Source organism: Castor canadensis, chromosome 6, assembly GCF_047511655.1.
Source record: "Castor canadensis chromosome 6, mCasCan1.hap1v2, whole genome shotgun sequence".
NCBI classification, from domain to species: Eukaryota; Metazoa; Chordata; class Mammalia; order Rodentia; family Castoridae; genus Castor; species Castor canadensis.
Window position 1 is genome coordinate 96462454 of NC_133391.1, and position 19871 is coordinate 96482324.

A 19871-nucleotide genomic window follows, 5' to 3' on the forward strand; every position below is an offset into this window, starting at 1 on the left:
AATACTCCAGTTCTGCACTTTCACAAAGTGCAAAGGACAGACGTTGTCTCTCTATATTAACAAGTAAGAATGGTTAGTGGATAAGGCACAGTTTATAAATCTGTATTTATGATGGAGTCTGGCTGAAAAATAACAAGAATGAACCATGCAACCTGGGAAGTCTAGTTCCAGCAGGAAGTTCCCTTGAAATAACACCATACTTCACTCACTTCCCAACTGATGTCTTTGACAACTGGACCAGTATGAACAACAATAAAACGTCCTGTCACTTGCCATATTTTATTTTCTCACAGTACTTCCCACTGTTTGATGGTAACTCTATCACTGCTTGTTCTTACAGCAGCACACTGATTTAGATACATGAAGCAGACTGCTCTTGGGCTAAATTTCTTGCCCAAGTACAGGTTCTTATGGGTTGAAAGTTCCTCTTAAAAGATCCTTAAAGGAAAATATGAAACATTCCATGGCTTGGATTTGTAGTTCCAGAATTTAGAGGAAAGCGGCTGGTTAACATTATAGACATTTTGAAGTACTTGTCTTTCAGAAATGTAAAGAACAATAGCAAAAACCCTTTGATGACTCAGAATTTATTTTATGTACTTAATAATGGGTACACTTTCTCCCACATTTTAAGGAAGGATTCTGTACATTGAAAGAACAAAATAAGTAAAGACATATGTCTGCGTTAACATCTTGATATTGGTTGAGTCTCCCGTGGTCCTTTTTCCATGCTTTTTGGGGTAAAGGCTCTTTCTGTTCTCAGCCTGCCCAGCTGCACTTTGATCTCTGAAGCAGTGCCGTTTGGTTGTAAATGTATGTGGTGTCTTTGATCTAGTACTTAGCTGGTCTTATTTAAACTAGATAGCTTCTTTTATCTAAGTAGTGTTTACTGGTTCTCTCTCTCTATGAAAGATGCTTTAAATGACTATTATTTAGATAGAAAGTTGTTTCTTAAGAGGGCCTGGATCTGAATCTAATTCTCTAAATTCTAAAACCCCAACAGCTTTATTGTAGATTTTGTAAAGCCAAATTGTTATTAAAATGAGTTGTTGCCTCAGATGTCAGGTAATAATTGCAAAGATTTTGTTTACTTTTTAACAGGGGACTGATTTTTCCAAAGAGTAATAACCATATTCTACACTTAGGCAAAAATTATCACATTAGAGAGTCTAAATATAATAGCCAATTATTCCTCTGAAATTCAGGTATTAATATACTTTTATATTAGTGGATTACATATACCATACATGGTATATTGAAATGATACCTTTATTTTTTAAGAATAAGAAATATACATGTATTACGTATAAAGACAATTTCTTGAGCATTATATTTGGTGCTTTAGTGACTTGTTATTGAGTTTCTTAGGCTGCATTCTGTTATTCACTTAACAAATTGTGTTCAGGGGCAGGGAATATAAAGGCAACTAAATCATAGACTGGTCTAGGGGACTTACAAACTGGGGATGGAAGGAGACAGAGCACTAGCAAACAATTACCCTCAAGCATGGTCAGGATCTCTCATACACAGTAGTCCCTGCAGCTTGCACTTGAAAGTGGTCAAGGAAAGCTTCTTGGAAGAGGTGGCATCAGAGTGTCAGTGAAGGACTGCTGACTTGGAACTCATCATCCTGTAAATTTCCAGCTGAGTCCACAATGCAAAGTAAACCTATCTGCTCAAAGTAAACCCCTCTGGTTTAATGCAGGTGGCCTAAACCTTGGAAAATGTTGAAACTTTAAATGGCCTTGCTGCCTAAAAGCTATAATGAAGCCTTCTTGCTTGTCATTAGACACCAGTGAGAAAAACTCCACACCATTTTTCATATGCATCTTAAGCTCTATTCTTTATTTAAAGGGTTGTAATGGTCAGCTTTCCATCACCGTGACAAAATATCTGATAGAATAAATGAAAAAGGAGGAAACTTTTGTTTCACTCATGGTTTCAGATGTTTCAGGCCGTGGTCAGTTGGCTCCACTGCTTTTGGGCCTGTGGCCATGCAGCATATTATAACCTGGAACACATGATAGAGCAGAGCCACTCACCTCACGATAGTCAGGAAGTGAAAAGAGAGATGGGGGGAGTTGCGGGCCTGACATCTCCTTCAAGGGCATGCCTCCAATGATTCAACTCCTTCCACTAGGCCCCATCTCCTAAATCATCCACAATCTCCCAATGATGCCACAGTCTGGGGTCCAAGCCTTTACCACAAGAGCCTTTGGGAACATTTAAGATCCAAACTGTACAAAGGGTAAAAGAGAAATCACTCTTTGTTCTATGTTAGAAGAGCTCCTCCTAACTTTACTTATTCTGCCTTATTAAACTCCAGAGAATCTCACACATACACACACACACAATTTCATTCTCCTCAGTAACAGGTTTGTTCTTGCCATTTTAGAAGTCTTATAATTCAGATACACTGACCAGATGGACAAGAGCGATCAACAGTCAACAACAGGATCATTACAATAATCATCTCCACTCTCTGGGAGGTTTTGGGGGGAATTACAGAGGACTCAAACTGGTTTATGGGGATGGCGAGGGGAGGCAGGCCTCTAGAGGCCACAAACACTTAACTTTGGAGTGCTTCTGGGACAGAGCCGAGATGGTCAACATAAGGTAGATTTGGAGGAGACAGGATGTCTAAAGCAAACTAAAAGGATTTGACATTTTCCTGTAGATGGTACAGAGACCTCAAGACTTGGAAACTGCAAAATGAAGTGAAATCCTGGAACTTTCCCTCTTCTTTAACATCCATTACCAAGATAATTCTGAAGATTATGCATTCTAGGTAGTAGGAGCCTTGGATGAGAAAATTAGCCCCCAAAGTTCAGGTGGGCCAGGACCCACAGACAATGAGTGGTGGAGCCAGGGATAACTGGCTACAACATTCACCAGTCCTAGTCCTGGCTTCTCTTCCCAGGACTTGTTTTCTTTTAGGAATCCTAGATCGTGGGGCTCTCTAAAGGTGTGAGCTCTGTCCAGTTCTCATAGGACTTCACCACTCTCTCTGGACCCCCAGGACACACATCAAACTAAAACATGAAGAATAGGAATTGTTAATTGTTAGGAAAAGAGACAAAGAGGACAGAAAACAATAGGACATGCAGGTAGACCCATGTGAGCAATGAAGAAGTTAGCCAAACTACATGGACTAAGAGCCAATAGAAGGGGTAATACTCAAGAAAATCAGTGAACTGTTACTAGAAGGGAGAATGGGGGCGGAGGAGAAGTAATTACTAGAAAGGTAGAAAGGAAAAAAAGAGTGGATATAGATAACAGCACTCTCGCAATACTCTAGAGGCAAAAATCTATGTCTGGCTTGTTCTTGTAGAGCACTACCATGTGCTGGGTACTCTAGTGCTTCATATGTATCAACTAATTGATCGTGACTGCAACCCTGCTATTATTCCCACTTTGCCAAGGAGGAAACTGAGGCAGAGATAGACTAATTAACTTGTTCATGACCTTACAGTTAATAAGTTGTCAGAGCTGGGACTTGAGCCCTAGCAGTCTGGCCCTAGATCCCATGTTCTTAATTATTATTATAAGTATCTCCAGTTTCCCTGTTTTTATTCTTTCCTTGCCTTTCCCCCCACTAAGATAGGAATTTGAAAACCCTAATAATGTAAATAACCTAGCATACAATAGGATCCATTATTACTTTTATTATAACTTACTAACAGAGTATACAAAACCTCTGATTCATAGTAGACATTCCTTGACTGTGAAATAAGACAAAAACAATTGAAGACATTTGCATGGGCTCTGTAGCTGAGAGAAAATCTGCATGACCTTCAGGGAGATTGGTAACAAGTATGACAGTAAACGTATGAATAGAAATGTCCACAGACTCATTGGTGCGGGGATGAAATGGTGAATGCTGAATCCTTTAATGACTCCTTTTCTCCATCCCTTCCTAAGTGTTGCTTAAGTAGAGCTGAGGCCAGACGGGATGCAGCTAAAGTGGCCCTAATCAACTCCCTCTTCAATGAGCTGCCCTCTCGCAGGATCACCAAGGAATTCATTATGGAAAGTGTTCAGGAAGCAGTAGCCTCCACCAGCGTGAGTACCCTCAAGGGGAGGAGGGAGCTGGCCATATACATACTGAGGCATATGAATCTTGGGAAATGGTAAAGAGAGCAAATTCTTAATTTATAAATTGTGTTGGTTAAAATTTTACCCATTAAATCCTTAGTTTTCAGCAAAAAGAATACTTGGGTTGGAAATCATGAAATTGGAACAGGCTTCTCATTCCCCATCTGAGTAATATTCTTAACCTACTGGGATCACAATTAATCAGGTTTAAATCAAGGTGGATCAAACATTTGAATGTTTGCTTTCTAAGGATTATTGATTCTTTTAGGGCCTGCAAACATACAATTGAATACTGCTTTAATCTGGTGATAAGTTAGCTCCATTTTTTTTTCTCCAAACTTAACTAATCACAAAATCATTTAAGATACTTATTGAAAGTGCCAATTCCCCAGCCACTGCTGGGCCCTGCAATCCATAGTTTTAAGAAAACACTAACTGTTGAGATAATCAACTCAGTGTGTATTAGCTGTTAGAATTATCATGATTTTAGTATCACTTCTTTCAGTGAGCTTTGACAATTTCTGTAATGGACACAATTAAATGCAAAGTGCTTTAAGAACAAAAACCATGTATTAGAAATTTATACAGAACATTTTCTCAGTAATCTAGCATTGGATTACGTATTTGTCCAATGAATAATTGGGATCTTCTGACCCCCCAGTACCTCCAAACTATATGCCATAGAGGGAATCTTGGAGCTCTACCTGTGACAGGTGTTTCACTGTGTGTCTGTTGAAGGGCTAGAATTTGGCATTAGTAAAGGGAGTAGCTACCTCTGGCTTGCCTTTAGCATGGATAAACCCTATCTGAGATTTTCCTTCTCTGCTTTCCTTAATCTGGCTAGAAATACTCTGTCATTCTGGAAATGAGTATGATAAAGAAGCCATAAGAATATCAGTGGCCCTTTGCCCCGTGTAAATGCTCTTATCACAGAGGAGAGATTGTGAAGGGGCAGGGGAAGGAGAGTGACTGATCTGGCAGGGAGAAGGCAGAGAGCTCTGCTCTCTATCTGGTCTGAGGATGAAAGAAAGCCTTTATTTTCCGGTCCTGTATATTTCAAGTGCCTTTAAGGAAGAGAAGTTAGGAAAATGATGCCTGATTTATATAAGTGTGGAATTTACTCAGGAGCAAGGAAGGACCCTCAGTGTAAATGTAATTTATCATTTTTTCATGGAAATTTCTAAGGAAAGAGAATATATATGGCTTCCAGGCTTCTGGATGGATTTCCTCTGGGATATTTAAAAAGCCAACGTAAATATTTCAGCAGCAGTGTGTTAATGTTATTGCATTCAAAAGCTATAAATTCACTGCTATCTGATGCTGGCAGTTGTTTGTTCAGTCTTACAAAGTCACCATTGCCCACCTTCCTGGGAATCCAAGGCCATGGGATATTGAAAGAGGCCCCAATGCCATTCCAGAGCTGTGTTAGCTTCTTAGAACAGATCACCACGACCAAACTGCAAGAAAATTTCATTTCTACCTATCACTCACCTACCTTGTTTGCTAAAGATTAAGTTGTCTGAGAATACAAAAACACAAACCAAGATCCATGCAACCAGGCCAAACACCAGTATAGTATGAAAGGTTCCCATTAAGAGTAAAGGGAGTAAAATATTAATGGTCCACACAACTAGAGAAATCCTTCTATTTCAATTATGTAATCTTGTCCAGCTATCACTGAAGTCAGAGCTAGGTCCTCGTCTCCAGATTTCAGTAAGCAATGGAGGCAGCCTGGGAGGGGAGCCACACAAGCACCAATGCCATCACCACCAAAAATCCCATTCAATGAATGATACAGGAATTGCTGCTTTGGAATAATTAGTCTATCAGCAAGTAAATAATCAGTTAACATTCCAATCAAAAACTAGATTCAAATTGATTATGAAACCCTCTTTATTTTGAGTCATGGTGAAATGAAGGGTTTTATTTGGTTGCACAGTGAACACTGTTAGGGTTAGGCCAAAATAGCATTAATTCCCGATCACTTAAAGAAGGAAAGGAAAAATCAGTCATATTCTCTTTCTCTGCCTTTTTTTCCCAAGGGCACTTTAGATGATGCTGATGACCCCAGCACAAGCATTGGAGCCTATCATTATATGTTGGAGTCAAACATGGGGAAGACCATGCTAGAGTTTCAGGTACCTGATTTCCTGCCATGTTTAATTGGTTATGCAATCTAGAAGCCTGGGAGACGTGCAACTCATTACTAACATCTGTTCTAATAATCTACTTTTTAAATTCACCCTCCCAGAATCCAGTAGAGTGGCCCCGGCTTAGCCACACTACAGTAAACTAAAACAAACAAGCAAACAAATCACAGTCTTTGCTTTTATGAAGGAAAGTAAAAAAAAAAAAAAATAGTTTAATTCTAACAAACAGGAGGAACACCATGGTCTTAAGACCGTGAAACACTTTAGCTTTTCAGTGCTAAGTTCCACCTTAACAAAATCAAACAGTTTGAAGTATTTTTTTTTGCCCATCTGGCTCTTAATTTTCAGAAGTCATAGATGAGGCTTCCTGCAGTGTACAATGAACAATATTTCTACTAAATAAGATCTGCCTCCTGCAATCATCAACCAAATTTTAAAAAATTAGCAGCCACTAACCTTTTTCATCCATTGCTGACAAGCAATAACAGAGCTGAGTAACTACATTACTTATTACAGATCATCCCTGATTTATGACTTTTTGACTTTACGATGGTATGAAAGCATACCTATACAGCCATTCTTTTTCTTTTTCAGTAAAGTACTCAATAAATTATATGAGATATTCAATGCTTTATTATAAAACAGGCTTCGTGTTAGATACTTTGCCCAACTGTAAGCCTATGTAAGTGTTCTAAGGTAGACTAGGCTAAGCTACGATATTCAGTAGTTTAAGTGTACTAAATGTATTTTTGACCTGATGATATTTTCATCTTACAATGGGTTTATTGGGACATAACCTCATGATAAATTGAGGTGCATCTGTATTTGCAAAATAAATAGTAACATTGATAGCAATAGTATTAATAGCTGATACTTATTGGATGCTTTCTTCATATACATAATGCTTAGCTTCTGACAAGTATTATAATGTAACCATTATATCAACCATATGAGGTAGCTATTATTACTATGCACATGTTATTATTGAAGGAAGTCTGTCATTGTTTAGCAAATGGCAGAGCCAGGACTCAGACACACACAGTCCGATCTCTGAGCTCACCCACTTGACTCTTATCGTATATTGGGCTGGGCATATGAAAACTCAATAGTGACTGGACAGGAAATGTGTTCCACTGTAAGCAACAAAGCTTGAATGAAGCTGAATATCCAACAACATGGAATGCTCACAGAAATCAATATGTAATATTATAACTAAGAGGCTTTACCCCCAGTAATTCTGTTTTCTTTGGTTAGATTCCAAGAAGTAATCAGAGATTGCAGAGTTAGATCCAAGGAGCAATCAGAGATAAAATTTCATGGACAAAAATGTTCATTATGATAAAATCTACCATGGTGTTGTAACTGAGGTCTAAAGCCTCCAACTTTGAAATATCTTTTTTGACACCTTTCGAATCTTTCCCTGACTAATGGCACAGATATTTCTCATATGGCTATGTCCCCCCTTCTCATTGTTTAAAGTTAATGTTTTTCTTTATAGTTTCCATATGACTGAAACAAAAATACTTTCATCCCTCTATATCTTGGTCATCCAATTTTCTGCTTAGGTGGCCATGATCTCACTGACATTTGATGTAGTTTGACTTGGGATAGAAATAACCAGTTATCCCTAAGTCCTACCCTCTGGAGTAGAAGAGGGCGTATATAAGCTCCGAGGTTCTGGCCCAAGTTCTGTAGGGGACTTGGGCTGACTTGTTTTAGCTTCACTCTAGTTTTTGCCTCTAAATCTGTTTCTTCATTTGTGTGTAAACCAGGGACAATAACAATACTACCTCACAGTACCAGTGTGAAGATTAAATAGGACACTATGAGAAGGGCCGACAATAGTGCCTGGCATATACTAAATGCTTCATGAAGGTTAGCAATGATTGCTGTATGTATTTCTATAGGATTGCTTTATTTGAAATGCCAGAGGCTTCTGGATGCATTCCCATGACAGCTCTATGTAACCAGAAACTTATGATGAGGACAGGGGAGCTTCCTGCCAAAATGCTTCAGGGCTCCTGCTATAGAATAAAAGGGTGGAACTATAAAGGATCTGGGGATTTTGTTCCCCTCTCCCCTCACAACAACATAAAACCAAAGAAAAAATAAAAAGGAGAATACATTTAAAAATAATGCAGACCTATGTGTGATGCCTATCACTTGCTGTTTGTAAGCTTGTTCATTCATACAGTCAAATTTCTTATCTATAAAATAGAAATGATAGTGTCACTTCATAGGACTAAAAATGTGACACATATAAAGCATATAGTATAGTTCTTTTCACAAGAAGTAAAATCATTTAATTCTGTCCTTCATACCCCCTGAAAAGAATACTGTGCTTCCTTTATTATAGGATGAACACTGCCTGCACCAGTACATAGTAGCTTGTATGTATGTAGTTTAGTGGCTATTTTCAGAAAAATTAAGAATGATTTTTTAATGTGATGGCTTAGCCTGCCAAAGATGAGGAAGGTGAGATTTTAAAAAATTTATTTCTTAAAATTCCTTCCAAGTACTGTGAAAATCTCCACTTAACCTCCAGTTGATAATACTTTCATTGCCTTGCTTTGGGCTGTGTGTTTGGTGTGTAAGCTGTGTAAAGGTATTTAAACACGTGAAATAATTTGAATCATACCATAGAAATGCTTCATAAATTCTCACAAGAAAGCTGGGTAAAGGATGGGAACAAAGGAAGGAGAGGATGTGAGGGCCAGGAAAATAGAATCATCCCTGCAGGAGGGGTACTGGTAACTCAGGAGGAGAGCCCAGGAGCTCATCCTTTTCCTTCCGCCTGCCTGCTGGGACTCAGCACGTTCCTTAGTGGCCAGACTAAATGCATCAGCTTGTGTCTTCACATAGTAGGAAGGGACCACAGACCTGGGCTGTTTCTGCAAAGACACAGCAATTTGGTACCCCTGGTGAGTCATAGACGTGTGTTTGGATCTAGGAATGGATGACCGTACTGTAGAAAAACAAGGTTGGTGTCTCCTGACTGCCCTCAGGCTTTCAGGGGGCAATCCTGAGCCAGTGCTCAGAGGAAACACGATAGGGCCTCTGCTTACCTTCACTTCGTGGGAGGGAAGCTGGCTGCCTGTTTCGAGGTAGCCTTGCCAGACAGAAAACTGCCTGCTGTTTGGGGGGAGGGATGGAAGCGGCAAAAGGCGCTGGGTCTTGTCAAGGTCAGATTCTAGGCAGACTTTGACTGAAGCTGGTTAATATATTTATTCTGAAGCCTAATGCAATCCAAGGAAGAGTTGTTTATTTACATCTTTGCTAAATTCTCCAGGTCGCCTTTTAAAACCTCATCCCATAAACAAATTTCCTCTTAAATCCATTCTCTTGGGTGGGGAGATGGTGCCCACCTGTTTTTCAAGTTCTCCATTTACAGTGTTTGTTTTTCTTATTTCTGATGAATCACAGAACCAAGCCATTCTCCCACCCAGACAAAGTTGCAGAGAGACTGTGAACATTTTCTCCCCGACAAAGTAACTGAAAAGACATTGTATCTGATAGCAGGCAAGAACTGTGAGGAGGGAGCCCAGTTGTTGCCAGTTTAAATGGAATAAATGACAAAATGAACCAGGAAAGTTGTGGAATGAGAGCTGTAACTGCAATTTTCCCTGAAGAGCAAAGAAAACACTGGACTTTATTCTCCATTCAATTTAAAATTTACTTTGCTGATCAGGACCAGCTATAATTTACAGGGCTGAATGCAAAATAAAAATGCAGGGGCATTTTTATTCAAAAAACCTATTCAGAATTTCAAGATAATGGAGTATCAAACCAACAGCAGAGAACTGTGTGACTACATAGACTTCACACTTTATGAAACCAGGCTTGATCCTGAGACAGACCCACCAAAAGGGCTAGGGCTAGGGTTAAGAAAGTGACGCATTTGTCTCTGAGGGGTATTAAGAAACTCAGTGATCATGATAGATAATATAATGCAACATTTCAAAAACTCAAAATTAATGCCAAAAAATTCCTGATACACAAAATATCAAAAATTTAAAAACCCTGAATGGGCATGAATCACCCAACTTAAGTCTTGCCTCACCCACCTTACCCTAAAAAGCTGGCTTCTTGCTTTGCTGTCAATCCAGCCTGGCTCCCCAGGCTTCTAGATTAATTTACATAATGAACATGATAGCACAAAAGACTTTAGTGAAGAGAGGGACAGACTCACTTCCTGTAGAGTGACCAGGCTTCACTTAGAAAGTGAGATGGTTAAAACCAGGCAGGGAAGAATCGCAATGAAAGAAGGAAGTTATTCCTTGCAGAAGTCCACAGTGGCTCTCCCATGTCAGTCTACAATAATGCAGAATTTTCAATGGAATTAATGGCGCGCAGGACTTCTTGGGACTGAGTACAAGCTCATACAGATTCAGGAGGATTTGAAGGTCATGAATTTTGTCTTATGAAGGAAACTAAAGCAGTGAGACAGTAAGTAAATGGAAGTGTTTAAACGCACTTTATATAATGATGATACAATTGATATTTCTACAAAGGAGGACAAAATCTAAATCCAGATATGATGTAATAGGATGAGCAGGGGGTTGCCTTCCCTAGAGAATTTTAGGAACCTTAATAACATTAAGTAGAAAATACTTGTGTTGTGGAAGAGAAAAAAGCTGCTTGGTGATGGAATAACAATTTAGACAAACCAGAGGGGAGAGGTAGATGAGAACCTCCTCCTGTAGGGAAAAACAGTTCACATCTCTTTGAGGAAGTTTTTGAGAGATGAAGGCTGTCAAGGGCATGAGAAAGGCTTCTGGTTGTATTCACAGCATTTGCATAGATTCTAGAGTCTTCAAGGAATTGCAGAATGAAATGATGACAGTGCATGTGGAAGAGGCAGCTCTTCTGGTGTATAGAAAAGAATGAAAACCTAGAAGATCCTGGAGGAAGAAGAGTACATTTTGAAGGCAAAAATGTTCAGAGGATGGAAATAAGAGCCCTATTAGCAGCAAGATGTTTCTCAAACAGGGCCACAAAGATGTCAGAGCAATGCTAAGATGGATTTTGGAAGTCATGAAATAAGTCCCATATATCTTTCTGGATTGCCAACTTTACATAGCTTAGTAGTGGAGGATTTGCCTAGTGTGTGCCCTGAGTTTGATTGCCAGCACTAAAAACAAACAAATAAACCAAATAGACTGCCCAGATTTGGTATGGATCCGGGGGTGGGGGGCGGAGAGTCAAGTGGAGGAGTAGTGTTTATTTGTCTTCCTTTTAAAAAAATGCATATATACATAATGAAAATGAAATTCAAGCAGATTCTTATACAGCTTGAAACCCAAAGATATTTCTTATTTGCAAACACTGGTGTTTTATTATTATATCATAATCCTATTCTGTATCAGGGCATATGGAGCTCGTATTTATTTCTGTGACTACATGGTACTAGATGAGTGAGTTGGAGGGGTATGGAAGGAAGGGTAGCAATAATTTATCTTCCTGAGCAACAAGGGCTACTTTGATGGAAAGGTTGAGAAACACATCAGTGAAAGATCGATTAGGCAAGATTTGATTTATAAGATGAAACACTCCCACTTTTCCATATCAGTATAGTGCTGTGATGTAGCAAAATCTGGATGGTGTCAGGAAAAAGAGAGTCCATGTGAAGATGGCTTTCCTGGGCATTAGGCCTAGGACCCTAGGCAGAGAGTGGAATCTCTGAGACAGAAGGAGCAACATGGCTGATATTCATGTTGTATTTTAATTAAGGAAAACAAATGGTTTTGCTTTTACTGGGGGCTCCTGGGGCAGTGATTATGTGATGCAATGTAGAAAAAAATGCAAATTCTATTTCAGACTGAAAAGAAAAACTTATTTGTAATAGCAATTTTAGACTTGAAATAGTATCATTTGCTCCTCTGATAATCTTACAGAGATAATTTTCTCTAAAATTTCCCAGATAATTTAAAGATGCCTGTAATTTAAGACCATGTGTCTCCTTATTTTCCTAATGAAAACTTTTTCCCTGAGCATGCAGAAGTAAAGACAGTTAACAAAAGATGGTTTTATGAATGGGCAGTAAGACATCTGTCTAAATGTAAGGTTTCATAACTATTTTCATGAGCAGGAAGTTCCTTAATTATATCGAGCCCTTTTCCAATAATTTTGAGGTTATGGTTTATGTTAGTAATCCATAATAGATGTCTCTCTGACAAAACAAGGGGAAACAAAAAATCCCTCTATAAATGAAATGCAAATAATTTTAGTGGAAAGCTGCTAGTTCTAACCTCATTAGGAAAATAAAAGTTTTCAGCATGTTGATACACACTGGAGTACCCTTCATACTAGTCATGGAAAGGAAAAATGGGGCTCAGGTTTACAGCTGTGCTTGTATGCAGTACTTATTGGCATTGGATGTAGAAACTACCAGTGTGCTTTAAGGTGATTGTAACTTGTAGTCCACATTTTAAGACATTATTCTTGATTGAATTCATAAATTTAAGGGTATGTTATAGTTTCTGTAGTATATCCATTATATGTTTTATCAAAAGATAATATTACAACAAACTTAGTTTTAAGATTTAGTTGGCCTTTGTTTTGTGATTCTAGAATCAAGCAAGACTTTACTCCAAAAAAAATAGAATGAGTATTACTTTAAGCTGAGCAGAGGAGGTTGGATTTATAGGCAGAAAAGAGCTGAGGAAAAAAGAAATAGCAATAAATGGACTGATTGTTATAAAGTTACCTTCCTTGTAAAGATTAAAGCACAGGGGAAGAGAGGGCTTCCTTAATTGCATTGGCTAAAACTGGTGATTTGACTGTTTCTCCCTCACTCTCCCTCTTCTTTTCTTCCCCTCTCCCCTCTCCTGCCCCTTCTGAGGTCAGATTAGCAATTTAGTTTCAACTTGGTGCCATGGAACTTTGGCATGTGTGACTCCATTTTGGTTAGGTCTATTGGGCCTAGCTTAGGAGCTCAGTCCAAACCAATGGCCACCTATAAATTTTGTTTGACAATATTTACATATTTATTTTTGGCTTAAATTCTTAAAACCTAGATCATTTTACTTGATGTGTAACATAGTTACATGATTCAAAACTCAAAAAGTTTCCATAAGAATGTTGGAGGAAGGACTCCTTCCTACTCTGTCCCTCGGGGATATACTTTCCATCTTCAGAGCTGAGTAATGTTACCAGATTCTTTTTGCTTATTTTTGGATTTATATTTCTTTTGCTTTTTTGAAGATGGGGATTGAACCCAGGGCCTTGTGCATGATAAGTACATGCTCTACCACTGAGCTGCATCCTCACCCATTACCAGATATTTTGTATCTTGTAAGAACTCCTATAGGTATCTATAAGCACCTATGTATATAGGTATCTTCTGTTCCTTTTTAGTCATAATAGCACAAAGTTCACTTTGTTTTGCACTTTGATTTTATTTTGATAATAACATTATAGAAGTCTATATTTTAGCACCCAGATTATGTTCTCATCTTTTATGTATGTAAAGTGTTCAATAGTGTGGGTGTATCACACTTTATCTAACCATTTCTCTAAAAACAGTTAAAATTTTCCCAGTCTCTAGCAATTTCAAAAAATGATACAGCATATAACATTTCCTGTGCACTATTTCTCAGATGTGCCTATATTCTTAGATAACTTCTTGGATGTACAACTATTGGAGTGTATATATTTTTAGTGTTGAAAGATACTTGTCAATTATTTAGAGATTTCATTAGGCAAGTACAGATAAAGCAAGAGAATGGAGGATGAATTCCCCAAGAGCCTGGGGCCCTGGTCTTCAAAAAGTTCCAGTGTTCTAACAATATTTTATGTCCTGTTACCCTCATATATTTGGGAATCAGAATTATACCCTATTCATTGCCTGCCGACATTGCTTCAATACCAATGACAAATGTTTGGATTTTGTAGGAGCTGATGACCATTTTCCAACTATTGCACTGGAATGGAAGTCTAAAAGCCCTTCGTGAAACAAAGTGTTCAAGACAGGTGAGATTTTCCAATCAAGACAGGTTAGTGTTGTATGGACTAAGCAGATGATGCACCATATTCCTTAGAGATTACTTTTAGTTAGGTATTTTTGTTTAAACTTTACACTTATTTATTAAGAGCAGAAGGCACATGAAGAAATATATCTAACAGTGAACATGAGTCATGAATTGACCAAATATACATACCAGAATGTGGGACACAGGACTAATATAAATACCTATACTGAATGCACAACGGCGCAGTCATTATAACAGAACCTAGTTTCAAGACAGAATCTATTTTGGTGTGCTAACTTTCGGTCTGTGCACTCTTACATGTGTCAGTAGAGAAGGAAAGCTGGGAATCCACAGCTTCTGAAGCCTCTTCAGTGAAGACAGACAAAATTGGTTGTAGCAGAAGAAGATCCCTCTACCAACAGGTCCCCAGCAGACAAGAGAAATAACTGTATCACCTCAATTTTTTGGCTTAGAAATTTCTTCTCTATATTTTAGAGACAGGATCCTCATTGCTTATGAGATGCACCCTTTCTCCTTTTAATAACAAATGTAATCCTCCTCTTAATGGTTTTCACCTGTTGTCCTCTGAGATTTATCCTTTTTTTACCCCACCATTAGAATATTAAAGATGGCTGTTTATTTTTAAGAATTTCCTAAGTGGAATTTGTATGAGGAAGAAAGCCTCTATTAGTCAGCAAGATGAGGGTAGATGTAAGAGTTTTCCATGTACTGTAGCCCCAGGAGTTTTTTAGGTTGTTCTTTGCTTTGAAAGTCTGGCTCTCAAAATGTCAAAGATGGAAAAGAAATGAGTAGCTAACAATGGCTTTGGCTATTTTTTTCCCTTTCCTTTGATTTTACAAAAGGCCTTTGAAATATGTTGGGTTGGTTATAAACACTTTTCCATGATTGTTTTTAATTTGTTAAGGTCATAAATAAATACCATATGTTCTTGAAAATAAAAATAAGCATTGCATTCGCTCCATACAATCAAACATATATATGACAGTATGATGTATTGATGTTTTTTTTCATAGAAGAATTGAAAGTAGTGGCTAATTTTTAATTGTCTGCAAAGTAAGAGACAATGTACCATGAAAGTATCATTATATCAATAATGATAGTGTACATTCCATAATACAGTTTTTTTTCAACTTCTTTTGGTTAGTTACTTTGAGCCATTTGAACTGGCATCTTCCTTATGCTAACAGCATAGCAGCTAGAAAGTTGGGTGTTCTGGTTTCTAGGTTTGGTTCTAAAGTCCCTTTGACCAAATGCTTCCTACTTTCTGCAATAGGTGTGACCAAACCCTTTTCTGCCAAAATCTATCTGTACTGCTGTTTCCCCCTTTCTATCTTGTCAAAGGAGATAATGCTGGGAAGAAAGGGCCAGTGAATAAATGAAGTTATAGGAATTTATTTTCAAAGAAAGTTTTGTATTTTCTAGAAGTATCAGAGCTTTGTTTTATGAATGTTATTATCATTCCTAATAGGTTTTGCTGCTTTGTTTTGGGGGTTTTTCATTTGTTTTTTTTGGCGGTATTGGAGTTTGAACTCAGTCTCAATACCTCAAGCTTGCTAGGCAGGCATGCTACCACTTGAACCACTCCCCTAGCCCTAGTAAAGTGTTTTGACTCAACCCAAGTTACTAGCTTTGTTGAACCAGATTAACCCATCATTTCTTCTTAAAAAGTATGTTGATAGGATTTGATTTTTGGTTTCAGTTTTTGAATGTCAGAGCTGTTGGAAAACCCCATGATTGAGAATAGCCAGGAGAGTACGGGTAGAATAACCATGCACATGTGTACCTCTTTTGTTCTTTACTGACACTCTGAACTTTTGTTTCCTGACTCCTAGGAAGTCATCTCCTATTATTCCCAGTACTCCCTAGATGAGAAGATGCGCAGTCACATGGCCCTGGACTGGATCATGAAGGAGCGAGAGTCACCAGGAATTCTCTCTCAAGAGCTACGAATGGCCCTGAGGCAGCTGGAGGAAGCCAGGAAGGCAGGACAAGAACTTCGGTTTTACAAAGAAAAGAAAGAAATCCTGAGCTTGGCCCTGACTCAAATCTATAGTGACCCTGACCCTTCCTTACCCAGTGATGACCAGCTGAGCCTCACGGCCCTGTGTGGCTATCACTAGCAAAGCCAGGTCCCAGATGCTCCCAAGGACTAACATTAAGTAGCTCTTTGATGGAGCGCATCAGTTTTAAGCATTGGTAGCTACTACTAGAAGGTTGTCTTAATTCTTCTACCCATTCATGCGCAGAATGTGAGAATAGTAGCACTCTTACAGAACCCAACATCCTACTCTATGCCTTTTTTTCCCATCATACTCTCAGTGATTCCGCCTCAGGATGAAGGGATGAAGACAGGATTGTTTGAAAAATATATTCCATAGCTGACTCCAATCTAAAGTCTAGTTGACATGTGCCTTGCTTATGTATATTGTTTCAAAGAAAGGGCCAGCATGCATCCCCCCAAACAGAAGCCAACACTAAGCAAAGTAGCATGACATCAAGTTTTTTTAAGTACATGGGATGAAATAAACAATATTGATTGCATAAAAAATATATGAGGGTCAGAGTCTCTTCCTAATTGTTGAAAGTCAAGTGATAGCTAAACTCTACTAGGTATAATCCAAAGCAATAAATGGAAGTTTAATACAGATTAAAATGCCATTGTCATCATTTTTAAAAACCCCCATTCTTCCATAGATGAGGATGCCACTTGAATAGTGCTCATACTCTTATTCCTCAAAAAGAATTAATATCCAATTTCTCTGAGTTTTGTAATCAACCATGTTCATTTTTAATTTGCAAATAGATTACTTGAACTAATTTGCTTTTGTATTTCCCATTGAAGATATATAAATCTATGATGGAGAAAATTACATTTTAAATGTTAAAACATTTTTAAAAATCATTAGCATGTAATGAAGTGCTTGCTTTTGGTTCATTTCCCAGAGATTAGAGAGGGAATCTTTAGCTCTCTTGGTTGTTCAAGAAATAAGAAACCAGTAGTTCATATGTAGTATCGTTTTTAAGTTTAAGTCACTGGAATCTTCTTTAAGAGAGGAAAAAAGTCATTTCTGTCTCTATTCCGACCATTCCTATGGGTCAGTCAGCTGAATAGAAAATCAAAACTAAATATATTCTAATTTTTTAGGTAATTTCTAGTCACTCAAATTTAAGAATAACACCAATGTCAATTTTTTAAATTACTTTTTAATTAGTATGTATTAGTTGTACAAAAGTGTTTCATTGTGATAGTTCCATAAATCCATATAAGTTACTTTGATCAAATTCACCCACAATATTAATTTTAAATGCTCATAGGTGTCCCCATATCTACAACAAGAAAGGGAGATTATTCTGAATTTAGTCCAATAATTTAAGTTAAAGAAAATGTTTTTCTCAACTTTAAGTAAATTTTTTTTTTCACATTTGTCCAGATGTAGACTAACTGTCCTGAAACCAAAACTATTATAATTATATTAAAGCTTATCAAATATATCATATCTAAATATGTATAAAGGTTGACACTCCTTGAACTCCCCATAAAATTATTGTATTCTGATTATACGTCTTGGAATTAATCTTGGTAATGAGAAATTATAACACACCACATTTTTCGGACCATGAAAAATTTATCTATATAATTGCTGTATTCTAATACTTGAAAGATAATAGCATGTATTATGAGATAAACTTTATTTTGAAATATTATTTTAACAAAGCCGAATTTCTCCCATAATGAGGCTAAACATCACCTAGAAGAAAATTTCCTGAAGGATTAGAACTAGCTTTTTTGTTGAGTAAATTTTGAAGTTTAGGAAACTTTCTACTTAAAGTAATTTTTCACAAAACCATTACTCTTTACATTACTGTTTCAAAAAAGCCCTGTGTCCATGTTGGTCATGACTGGTTAGGTGTGACTTTACTGCATCTGCCACCTCTGACTGGCCACTTCAAATGGATACCATCTAATTAAACACAAGAACAAGGACTGGGTAGGACATTATCAAATGCACTTTCTGCCCTACAATTAGAAAAGTGTGCTTAGTTTTCTGGGTTATTATCAGTTTTTTCCCTATTGATTAACATTGCCACTCTTCCTGGAACAGTATAGGAGCTATAACAAAAGAAACATGTCAGAATCTGACTGGTCCCTTTGACGCTTATTTAATAGCAAATCAATTTTGGCCAAGACATAGTGGTTATCAGTATATCACCTACACATCTGTAACCCTGGCCCAGAGAGGATCACTGTTGAGGAGCAAAGCAGATTTTTTTTTCCATATCTTGCTCTCAATACTACACTGGTAAAAGAGACTAGAGTGAAGGATTCTCTAAACATGTGGAACTCTGAATCTAATTTTTGTTGTTGTTGTCTACAAACACTTTGGAAATCTGACAAAAAAACCTATAGACTGACTTGCAGGAAAATAGAATAAAACATACATTCAAAATTGAACATTTTGCATATATACAGCCCCTCCAAAGTTCATGGACTACTCCTAAGGATCCTTGGCCCCTGGCTTAGAACTCATAATTTTGGACACAAACATAGTCTCTTAAACTTCACATCAGAGATCCAATGTAGCTCAGATATAGCCAATAATACCCTATTTCTAAAATAAATATTATCATTTTGAAATTCAGAGTTGTACAGAAATAGTTTAATTTTCACAAAATCCAAAATACCATACTGTTATGAAAAAACAGCTTGGACAAACTTGTCACTAAACTTTGCTGAATGTATCAGAATACTACAGATTTAATAAAATCATGGTCTGTCTAATGTTCAGAACTGTTCCTTTCTTCAAATACTGTAGTTGACTCGTATTTGATATTCCAGAAATGTTCTCAACTATGAATCTGATATCTTGGGTCTCTGGACAAACACAAAGTAAAAAAATAATAATAATACAAATTTAAAACTCTAGTGCTTCTTTAGGGAAAGCATTTGGAGTCAAAAGTATTGCTGTAGTCACTTTTATCCACATCTGAGCTGCTTCAGAATTCTATGCTTTATATGCTAGGCCTTTGTAGCTGAGGGGCAAAAGAAGCCAGACTAGCAATGCTTTCATTATCCTGAGCACTAGTGATGATATTTTCTTCTGGTGTTTTTGTTTGTTTGTTTCTTTCTTTCTTTCTTTCTATGTAAAAATGTAAATTTGAGCCTTCTTTATGGTGAAACTTATAATGAATTTCCTAAAGAATTAATGCTAAGATTGTTTCATCCAGGGCTCCAGTAATACAAAACTCCTTTTTTTCCTATCCCAGTGGTTCTTAATTCTGGCTACATGTTAGGAATACCCAACGAGTTTTAAGTCTTTAACTCCCACACTGTACATAGGCCAATGAAATCAGACCTTTGGGAGTATGGCCCAGGTATCAGTATTGTTTACAGCTCTCCAGGTAGTTCTTTTTTTTTTTTTTTAATTCATATGTGCATACAATGTTTGGGTCATTTCTCCCCCCTTCCCCACCCCCTTCCTAAACTCCCCCTCCCTCTCTCCCCCATCCCCTCGCTACCCGGGAGAAACTATTTTGCCCTTATCTCTAATTTTGTTGAAGAGAGAATATAAGCAATAATAGGAAGGACCAAGGGTTTTTGCTAGTTGAGATAAGGATAGCTATATAGGGAGTTGAC

The 19871-nt window shown here is 37.6% G+C and overlaps 1 protein-coding gene across 1 annotated transcript in view; it reads left to right on the forward strand.

Annotated features, from left to right (window-relative positions):
* Positions 1-19025, forward strand: part of Lix1 (limb and CNS expressed 1) — a 50128-nt gene extending 31103 nt beyond the window's left edge. The window contains exons 3-6 of the mRNA XM_020186477.2: positions 3922-4062; positions 6138-6233; positions 14139-14216; positions 16069-19025. Coding sequence (XP_020042066.1) covers positions 3922-4062; positions 6138-6233; positions 14139-14216; positions 16069-16356 — 603 coding nt within the window. The 3' untranslated portion in view covers positions 16357-19025. The remainder of the gene's footprint in view (positions 1-3921; positions 4063-6137; positions 6234-14138; positions 14217-16068) is intronic.
* Positions 19026-19871: the final 846 nt, after the last annotated feature.